The 10,620-nt window shown below is 38.4% G+C and overlaps 1 protein-coding gene across 3 annotated transcripts; it reads left to right on the forward strand.

Moving 5' to 3' along the window:
- Nucleotides 1-477: 477 nt before the first annotated feature.
- Nucleotides 478-9,712, forward strand: LOC5515132 (arsenite methyltransferase). 3 transcript variants are annotated; one of them, XM_032384750.2, is made up of 10 exons: nucleotides 478-942; nucleotides 1,065-1,240; nucleotides 4,415-4,565; nucleotides 5,963-6,099; nucleotides 6,461-6,530; nucleotides 6,966-7,047; nucleotides 7,399-7,530; nucleotides 7,833-7,944; nucleotides 8,766-8,821; nucleotides 9,226-9,362. In XM_032384750.2, exons 2-9 carry the CDS (start codon nucleotides 1,089-1,091, stop codon nucleotides 8,800-8,802), a joined length of 873 nt encoding a protein of 290 aa, XP_032240641.1. In that variant the 5' UTR covers nucleotides 478-942; nucleotides 1,065-1,088; the 3' UTR covers nucleotides 8,803-8,821; nucleotides 9,226-9,362. The 3 variants fall into 3 exon arrangements, with proteins under 3 accessions (XP_032240641.1, XP_032240640.1, XP_032240639.1); XM_032384749.2 differs by having other exon boundaries at nucleotides 491-942; nucleotides 1,089-1,240; nucleotides 7,833-7,925; nucleotides 9,226-9,712; XM_032384748.2 differs by having other exon boundaries at nucleotides 496-942; nucleotides 7,833-7,925; nucleotides 9,226-9,712.
- Nucleotides 9,713-10,620: the final 908 nt, after the last annotated feature.

Below are 10,620 nucleotides of genomic sequence, written 5' to 3' on the forward strand. Positions count from 1 at the left end.
GCGGCTGCCAGACTAGCGGGAGTTGGCTCAAGGGTGAGGCAAAGATTCTTTGTTTCGCGCTTGGGTTGATTCTTGTTGTTTGGCTGTTTCATGCATTTATGGCATTCACTCTATTGATGATAATTTTTAATTTCATGTATATATAATTTTTTTTTTTTTTTTTTTTTATGAACAGTTATTTAATTTTATCAAATATCTAATTTCAATAATTTTCAAGTAATATATATTTATGCTTCATTTTCAATTTAACCTAAATTATTTTTCCGATGGCCGATAATTATTATTATTATATTTTTCTTTTGTATTTACATATTGTATTTTCTTTTTCAACTCCTAGTATAGTCTTAACTGTTTTTTAGGAGTATAACTATTAAAGATTAAAGATTAAAGATAGGGTCCATACGAACCACATACCATTTGGAAGATGAAAATATAAAGACTTGACCAAGTCTATCAACTCTGAAAGGTTATAAGATTCACGATTTGAACTCTTTTATGTGAATCTTAAAAAAGGCGCTTTAATACTGCCAAAGAACACGCAAAAAGTAAACATAAACACAACACTAGACTACACACGTCTTTTCAACAAGTTTTTTTCACTAATTTTGTTTTTTCACCCCGTTAACATCATTAGGGAGAAATAAAGAGCTTGGGCTACCTATGGTACGAATCTATGAGATGGTGAATGAACACGCCAAAAGATAGCGCCCGCGCGCCCGCCGCAATCGTCCCCAAGAACAGACAGAAGCGGCAGATTCTGGCGGCACGAGGTTCGTACTTCATGTAGCCATCAATATGGTTAGCCTGATGGTTAGGGTCAGGGTCAGTATCTAGGACACACTATATCGACGGCCACATGAAGAACCAGCATAGTACGTCTGCTCTATTAGCTCCCTGCTGTTAAATAATCCCGCTATATTAAAGAAGACAAAAGCACACAAGGTACTTCTTCTTCTTTTCGTATAAAGTACTTGAGTAGGACTTGCCTTGGCATTTTCGTCCATTTTTGTATTTTAGCGATTGAACTAAACTTGACCATTCTTGTGTGAAATTGTCTTTTCAAGTCTTCGTTCGTGTTTACTTGAAAGATGGACCTCAAAGAATGCGTGAAAGACTTCTATGGAAAACATTTGAAAAGCGCTGAAGATCTCCAAGCCGATGTATGCAAGACAAGAGCATGTAATATGGCACCTAATGTTCGAGAGGCTTTGAAGTTTTGTCATGAAGAAGTTATCCAAAGGTAATTGAGCATACCGTTAAGTAAGCTGAATATAAAATATTAATTTTATATATGGAAGTCAGCGGCGGCTATTTATGTCCAGAAGAACCATTCTAAAAGCAAAATGTAGCTCTCCTTAAAGGAGGTGTAGACAATTTTAGGGCTTGGAAGACTTTCATCTGCAACCGCAGGTGTTTTTGGACGGACAATTAGAAAAGTGATGGGGGGGGGGGGGGGGGGGGAGAGAGGGGCAAACAGCCAAAAAAAATTTCGTGCAAGGAAAAAAAAAGGAAAAAAAAATCATGCAGGCCGACCAAACACACAAAAAAATCGTGCATCAAGCTTAAAAAAAAAAAAGGTGAATCAAGCCCTAGGCACCAAATGGTTCATTGGCCTGTGAATCATAAGTTTTAGTGCATTTCCAGCCCCCTTATGAGCTGGAAATATAAAAAAAAATATAGTGAAGCATACCCCACACCCCTACCTAAACTATCAATCATTATAAAAAGAAGGCTGTCTAAGGAGTCTGATCCTGGGGGGGTTCTTCCCATGTTGACCTGATAAGGATTCTCGTCCTATTTTTTAGGGGTCAAAGTCGGGGCTTAGGTATAAGGGGTATCCGAGAAAAAAATAAGCTTTTCTCTTAGAAATGGTATTTTTAAGGCTCCTGAGGTATTGTTTAGGGCAGCAATTTTTGGTCATGCAGGTATTTTTTTGGGGGTATTTTTCAAATTTTTCAACCAGCATCCCTATCACTTTTACCCTGAAGAACCCCCCTAGGGGTCTGGTATGCTCACCCAGGAAAAAGTATGACATTCAAACCCTTAACAGCAAGAAATGCATCCATGTCCATATGAATGATATCACAATCGGCAGATGCCTGTATGTCATATCGGACATTAGTCTACAACTTCTATTTGTATCATATCATTTCACAGTAAATCAGACCTCTATATCTAAGCAATCTCGTTTTATTTTCTGGTATAACAACTGAAAATCATATCTATATGTATCAACTGCAACTATAAATAATTAAATGATAGTAAATAATCTCAAATATATCAATAACTATAATTTTGTTTTCACTATCACAAAATCCTGATCAAAATTAATATGTACCAACTGCAACTATAAATAAACACTTTGATAGAATATATCATTCCATTTTCGGTGAATATCAAATATATCAAAATGTACCAACTGCAACTATAAAAAATAAAATATAATGATAGTAAATTATCTAAAATATATCAATAACTATAATTATGTTTTCACTATCACAAATCCTGATCAAAATCAATATGTACCAACTGCAATTATAAATAAATACTTTAATAGAATATATCATTCCATCTTTGGTAAATATCAAATATTATATCAAAATGTACCAACTGCAACTATAATGATAAAATAAAATATAATGAGATAGTAAATAATTTAATTTTAAACTATTTATAATATATAAATGGGGGATCCCAAATGTGTCATTAACTATTATGTTTTCACTATTACAAAAATCCTAATCATAAAAACAATATGTATCATCTGTGTATATATTAAAATAAAATAAAATGAGATAATATAATTATATTTTTAAATATCATAATATAATAATGGGAAATCCCAATTGTATCAATAACACTTTTATATGTAAGGTTGTCAAAATAACTCAATAATCCTATAGCTGTGCAAAAGTCTTGATCAAGAATAGCTAGAGCAAGCTGAATATTAAGAAGAGCAAATATATTAATTCAAGATGATAATCCTCTTCTGTCGACCACTCATTGCTGTCACTAGAATCTTCGGGTTCTCTCTCTACTGTATTGCTATCACTCTCTGCGGTGTTTCTCTCTCCCTCTACTGTCCTGCTATCTCTCTACTGTCCTGCTATCTCCCTCTACTGTCCTGCTATCTCCCTCTACTGCCCTGCTATCTCTCTCTACTGTCCTGCTATCTCTCTCTACTGTCCTGCTATCTCTCTACTGTCCTGCTATCTCTCTCTACTGTCCTGCTATCTCTCTCTACTGTCCTGCTATCTCTCTCTACTGTCCTGCTATCTCCTTCTACTGTCCTGCTATCTCCTTCTACTGTCCTGCTATCTCTCTACTGTCCTGCTATCTCTCTACTGTCCTGCAATCTCTCTCTACTGTCCTGCTATCTCCTTCTACTGTCCTGCTATCTCTCTACTGTCCTGCTATCTCTCTACTGTCCTGCTATCTCTCTCTACTGTCCTGCTATCTCCTTCTACTGTCCTGCTATCTCCCTCTACTGTCCTGCTATCTCTCTCTACTGTCCTGCTATCTCTCTACTGTCCTGCTATCTCTCTACTGTCCTGCTATCTCCCTCTACTGTCCTGCTATCTCCTTCTACTGTCCTGCTATCTCTCTCTACTGTCCTGCTATCTCCCTCTACTGTCCTGCTATCTCTCTCTACTGTCCTGCTATCTCTCTACTGTCCTGCTATCTCTCTACTGTCCTGCTATCTCCCTCTACTGTCCTGCTATCTCCTTCTACTGTCCTGCTATCTCTCTCTACTGTCCTGCTATCTCTCTACTGTCCTGCTATCTCCTTCTACTGTCCTGCTATCTCTCTCTACTGTCCTGCTATCTCCTTCTACTGTCCTGCTATCTCCTTCTACTGTCCTGCTATCTCTCTACTGTCCTGTTATCTCTCTACTGTCCTGCAATCTCTCTCTACTGTCTTGCTATATCCTTCTACTGTCCTGCTATCTCTCTCTGCTGTATTTTAAGACCAAGAACAAGTGTAAAGAACGTGCTGATATTTATTTATCAGTGAATCATAAGTTGTAGTTGGTCTTTGGGACCACGATTCCTTAGGCCCCACGTGGCTCGTGGGGCCTAAGGAATCGTGGTCCCAAAGAGCGGCGCGTAGGAGGCTACATAAGTTGATCCTATTGCTTTTTAGTGGGTCAGGTTTTACTTTTGTTTTGTTTATTATGGCATATTTTGATATAAATAAAGCTTGTCATTATTATTATCATTATTGTTGTTTTTATTTTTATTATTATTATTATTTCTTTAATATATATTAAACATTATTAATTATAATACGTATGCATGTTTAATTTTTTTCTCTGAATTTTTATTAAAGTTATTATTATTATATTATTATATATCATCATCATCATCATCATCATCATTATTATTATTGTTATCCAATTTTGTTTTGTAACAAGGTACTTTGGGTGTGGCTCAGTATTCCCAGAATGCCTTGAGGAATGCCGTGTCCTTGACCTTGGATGTGGTTCTGGTCGCGATTGCTTCATCCTTAGCAAGCTTGTTGGAGAAAAAGGCTTTGTCACAGGAGTGGACATGACTCCAGAACAGGTGCCAAACAAACCCATAAGGGCTCCTTGTTTGGAGTTAAAGACCTGTCTTAAATGGTACTGTGTAAGACAAAAAGAGATGGAGGGATACTATGTTTTAGGGGGTGGGGCCGGGGAGTAAAACTAACCAGTAAACTATGGTCATTGACCCTCAAAGTAATATTGTAATATTGTGTGGTTTTAAAAGTTAAGTTTTTGTGCCTATTGCATGCCCATTCTTGGATAAATACTGTTCCTTCCAGGGAGCAGTTGAGGCAAGGGGTGTACTTTGTATGATAATATATAGAACAGGATACACGGAGGCTGTCTGAAAATCAATGGATCAGTAAAAAAAAGGTGCATCCAAGACAACGCGCACCCCCACCCTCCTGAAATATCTAAGGGTCCACGTCGAATGATAAGCTTCTGAAAACCAAGGCCATAGCAGGAGGTGGGGCACTGGGGGCACGTGCCCCCCCCCCCCCACCCCAATATGTGAAAAAAATATAAGGAAATGACCTGTAGTGGCGTGGCTGTAAATTCCAGTTTTTGGTGTATTGTCCCAATATTTTCTTAATGTGTTTGTATTGTGCCCCTCCAATATTCCGAGGCCTGCTACGGCACTGGAAACGCAACTTGGTTTAACTATATCTGAATTGCATTCAACCGTTTCTCATAGATCTGTCTTGCAGGTTAAAGCCGCATTATCACCAGTTCACTTCCGGAAGTCCGACGGAAACCTCAACCGTTAAAAGACAAAAGAATCTATTAGAATCCGAGATATTTAACAGGCCATCCGCTTTTCGATCACATCCTCAAAAAAACTTCGAATAGACACACTGCTTTCAATATTTTGAAATATTTCGCGTTTTTCGTTTAAAATCATCGGAGGCTGTTACGTAATCGACCGGAAGTAAACTGGTGACAATGCGGCTTTAAGCCCCGTTCAATTTTGTTTGCCAGTTCTTCTAGTACCAGTATTTCTGGCCTAAGCAAACCTGACACTGTATATGTCCACGCCATGTTGAAAACTGCTGCGAAATATCGATGCTCGTGCTGTTGAACGGGAAAATCTATGTGTCGCGGTGGCGGAAAAAATTATAGATAAACGCCATCGTTGCCAGAGCTAAACATTGATTATAATCGATTTTCGCATAAGTAATCCGTATTATCCTGTATTCGGTTGAAATATAATTAGATACATGGGAACTTCCGCTCGTAGAACTACCATTTTCTAATCGCCGTTTGCACTTTCCACGTTTTTTTATTAGTCGTATGTCAAATAATAAATTGCATCCCTTTCCCCATTTTTGCATTATTGTATATTATTAACGGCCTTTATTGATAACAATGTCATATGCATGTGACATTGAAAGAGTTTTAACCGTTGTAAAATAAAGGCATCTCTCTATCCATCAGGTGGACATTGCCAACAAATACAAGGACTTCCATGCCAAGGCTTTTGGTCACAACAAGCCAAACACAGAATTCATCATGGGAGACATTGAGAATTTGAAGGAGGCTGGCGTGACAAGCAACTCATATGATGTTGTTGTGTGAGTTTTATTGAAGGATATAATTTCCAACACTAAAAACAACATTGCTTTCTTTTTTAATTGTTTTTTTTACCTATTTCATTCAGTCAAATCTCTTTACTCTTTACGTATTTTTAAAGAAGGCCAGTCACGACGCCATTTTATCTCCCGCTCAATGCCGAGGCACACAAGGAATCTATTTCCATTGGTTATTTCAAGAGAGTAACCGAGATACTTCTAATCAAATATGGTCAATAACGATCAGCATTCATTCGTAGATTGTTATTTTGAAGTTTCCTAACGAATAAACCGTTGTATCTGAACAATAACAAAGGAGTTGTCATTGATCTTTAACATGATCACTGTGTGCGTTTTCCTCTAGCTCAAACTGCGTGGTAAACCTTACTTCAGACAAGAAATCTGTACTTGAGGAGGCTTGGAGAGTACTCAAGGTACAACTAGCTCATCCTCGTTTAGAATGGAAAACTTTACATATGTTCTTGTATAACTCCCTGTTGGATGCGCGCTATGCATACTGGTAGTTATCATACTCAAAATGATGACTGCGTGATTTCTCAGGGCCGTAGCAGGGGGTGGGGCACTGGGGGCACGTGCCCCCCTCCCCATTAATTTGAAAAGTTATAAGGAAATGACCAGTAGGGGCGTGGCTGTGCCCTCAATATTAAGGGGTTAGCCGGCGCTCTTTTTACTGGTGCTGAAAACGTACATTCTTACTGGTTGTAGACTTCTTCTTGGATCACACTATAAAGACACGAATAAGATGGCTCGTAATACAAAAAGAATCAAGAGCAACAATTTTTCACCCATCTCAAAGTTTGATGCCACAGTTTAAATACCTTCGTAACCCCATTGTGATTCTGTGTTAGGAGGGTGGCGAAGTTTACTTTAGTGACATGTATGCGGACAGGGCAGTAAGTGACGAAGCTCGCAAGAATAAAGCCTTATGGGGTAAGAAATGCACCTAGTACACTCAAGCACCCGTTAGGGAGAGACCTCTGGTATAAGACTGTAAAAGGGTCTTCCCATTTTGCTATACTTTAAACACTCTTATCATTTGAGACTTATAAGAAATGTATCGTTCACTTGGGAGGCGTACGAAATTGTGTCAAAGTGGCATACGTCGCTGAATAGAATAAAGTCTGTGCAATAGATTCGACATTTTCATTTTTTGGGGTTGTAGAGTTTTCTCCTCGTTATTTTTTGGCATGATTGTTTGGGCTCTGCTTCGCCCTATCCGTCATGTTTTTAGCTGATTCCCCCTTCATTGGTTGGAGCTTTATACCTCTTACCTCGCTTTAGGTGAGGGCTTCGCTGGCGCACTTGTGTGGCGAGACCTGGTGAAACTGTGTAAAGACATAGGATTTTCTGGTCCATATCTGGTTGCTAGTAACAAGATTATTTGTCAATCCGCCGAATTAAGAAAGATTCTAGGTAGGTTTTGATCCAGATGCTATGCGTGCTTTTATTAAATACAATCTTTCATTACATATATTAATATATAACTTGTTATTTAAAGACGGCGTGACCTCCACTATTATGATATCTCCAAACATAACATGAAATGTTCGCTGTACTATTCCTTAATCGATTCATTAATAAACGTTTCTTTCAAATTTCCTAACCCCCGAAATAGGCACTGCAAGACCACCGTCCGCTCCCTCCCGGAATTTCCCTTGATCACTGACAATTCCATTAAATGGTCCATATTCTAATAATGTCATTGGTTTAAAAAGGTGACGAGGCCCAGTTCGTCTCCGCCACTTACCGTCTCATCAAATCACCGAGACAATACAACAGTGACGTGGCGTTACAGGCAACATACAAAGGTGGCGAAGAAAGTGCTGTGTGCGTAACCACAATAGTTAAATAACATAAGCCACAGTCGACTTGTAAGCGCTGGCAGATTTATACCAACAAAATGCAGTTTACTTAGCTCTTACGAATCATTCCATTTTTTCGGCGTGACGGCCGCATACATTTTTTGTTTATTTTAGCGTGATTTTGCATCTCAAAATGTCACGTGAATTCTAAATGGTTACGGTAGCGCGCGTCGCACCTAACGTTTATCTCAAAACTTTGCGGTTAAGGTAGCTCGCGTCGTTTTTTACTCTCAGAACTACTGGCAGTTCTAGCTTAATGGAATAACATCTTTGTCATCCTTATGATATACTCGCAATCTTTGATTGTGGATTAGGCCGAAGGTTGTACAGTATTTCAATGGTTGTTTTACAGTGATACGCGCTAGCGTGGCCACCTCGACAGTTTTGTGAAGTAAACCAATTAAGTGCCCACGGTAGTGTACGTCGCACTATAAAGATACTAGAGTGCCCACGGTAGCGCGCGTCGCACTATAAAGATACTAGAGTGCCCACGGTAGCGCGCGTCGCACTATAAAGATACTAGAGTGCCCACGGTAGCGCGCGTCGCACTATAAAGATACTAGAGTGCCCACGGTAGCGCGCGTCGCACTATAAAGATACTAGAGTGCCCACGATAGTGTGCGTCGCACTGTAAAAACACTAGACCCGACTTACGCGACACTGTCGCATTGTAATAATTTTTGGAAATAATTTAATGCACATATTATTTTACCGTAGGATAAGTTGGATTTAAATTGCTACAAATGTCATCATAACCTCATAATATATTTCATGTTTCATCCGAAGGAACAATACCAGACCACGAGAACGAGTTCGGTTTTGATGTATACACAAAATTAAAGGTAAAGCGATAGTTTTTTTTGCCATGGAGATAGACCCTGATTTTGAGTCTTCTCTACCTTTAAGCTGACAAAGTTACAGCTAGTAGTTAGACCCTTTTTCTTGTTTTTCATTAACCTTTTTAAGACGAACAATAAGGGGCTGCCTTTTCCAAAGAAGCATTCATTCTTTGTTCTTTTCGAGTTAGCTAATTTCATATCCTTCTTTTGCCTTTAACCATGTACAATGCTTTTCTTTGTTTGTTCGTTTTATATTTTATCGCTTACCTTGTCCCATGCTCGCTTTTTTAAGTAAATTTTATATTTTTCTCTTATCTTTGCCATACATATTTTACCCAGATGTAATACGCTCTTAGTTTTGCGGATTTTTGCCCATCTGTTCTTACATTTCTTGTTCTGTCCCTTAGACTGGCGAACCAAAAAGTGTCGATGCTGCCTTGGCTGAACTTCTGCGGGTTTCTCGCTACTCCAAGCACTTTGACCTGAGCACGGAGTCAACCAAGCGATGTGTACCGGGGAGGGACGCGTACCAGACCGCTGATCCCTTCAGCCGGTTGAAGATGCCGTGTTGTGATGCCTAGACCGCCCTTCATCATAACAGGGTTAATTTAAAAAGGCTGCCCTCTTTTTCAAAGAAATAAAGAACAAAGTATCATCATATAGTTATTATGCGTGATAATAGTAAACAGTTATTAATAGTTGTTCATAGTTATCAAATAGTTATTGACTATGGCGTGATGGAAATAAAAAAAAAGTCTATTGTAAAAAGGGTATTACACGATCACAAATTGAGGGGTAAAGAGAGGGAAGTTTAAGTTATGGTTGTCAGGTTAAAGTTGGCTAGGAGTATCAACAGTAGCAAAGATAAGGAAATAAATCAACACGAGGTTGAAATTGTATACTAGCATCATTTCAATAGAGTAGTTTGGCTGACGTTTCGAGTGTTAGCCCTGTGCGCTAGTGATGCTCCCCTTATTTTTTAGGGGTGAAAATCGGGTATTTTTAGGGGGTATTCGAGAATTAATAGGCTAATTGTTTTAAATTCGCGGATAATTGTTTCAAAAACTCCAAAATCCTAGGAAACGCCGTGAAACAAATAATACAGATAATTGCCCCTACTTATAAGCCCCTGTTATTAGGTTTATTCATGGCAAGATGAGAATGGCCATAGATAAATTAATAATATATGACAAGCAATTTCTGGAATGGAATATCATTAATATAAACTCCGCTAATTTAACAAATTTATATTTGATTTTAGTGGGCACATAAAGCAATAATTTGACTTGTCATCCTGATTATTGGCCTTCGGGCAGTGTTCAATACGTATATGATTATAAAGAGGATAAAGACATTACAAAACTGAAAAAGTCACATTTGTTATTGTGTTACGGTAAGGTTACGGTAAGGTGTTACGCGCGATCTCATTGGATGGTAAGCTGTCCATACATTTCCGCGTAAGGCCCGCTCAAACAACGCACAAACTTTGCGCTAACTATAAAGAATAAATTATTGACCTCGATTGCTTGGGCGGTAAAAAAAATAATTTGGAACCATTTCTTCATTGTTCAAACGACGTCGCTAACGTTAGAGACGTTAGCGACTTTGCTCTAAGTAGGCCAAAATTCAACGTTTTATTACTAAAGATTATTGAAAAGGAGCGTTTTGATCAAATTGTATAACTAATGGATACAACAATACTATTTTTATAAACAAGCTATTGATTGGTGTTATCGGTCCCCTTTTCGCCCCATATTTGGTCAAATATCGGGTAGCATTGCAAATGTCGCTTAACGTTTTCC

This window comes from Nematostella vectensis, chromosome 6, assembly GCF_932526225.1.
Source record: "Nematostella vectensis chromosome 6, jaNemVect1.1, whole genome shotgun sequence".
NCBI classification, from domain to species: Eukaryota; Metazoa; Cnidaria; class Anthozoa; order Actiniaria; family Edwardsiidae; genus Nematostella; species Nematostella vectensis.

Excerpts from the sequence above, each read along its gene's own strand:
- LOC5515132 (XM_032384749.2), top strand. The coding sequence starts at position 1,089 with ATGGACCTCAAAGAATGCGTGAAAGACTTCTATGGAAAACATTTGAAA. Across the intron at positions 7,048-7,398 it reads CAAGAATAAAGCCTTATGGG|GTGAGGGCTTCGCTGGCGCA; the intron begins GTAAGAAATGCA and ends ACCTCGCTTTAG. Across the intron at positions 7,926-8,765 it reads GTTACAGGCAACATACAAAG|GAACAATACCAGACCACGAG; the intron begins GTGGCGAAGAAA and ends TTTCATCCGAAG.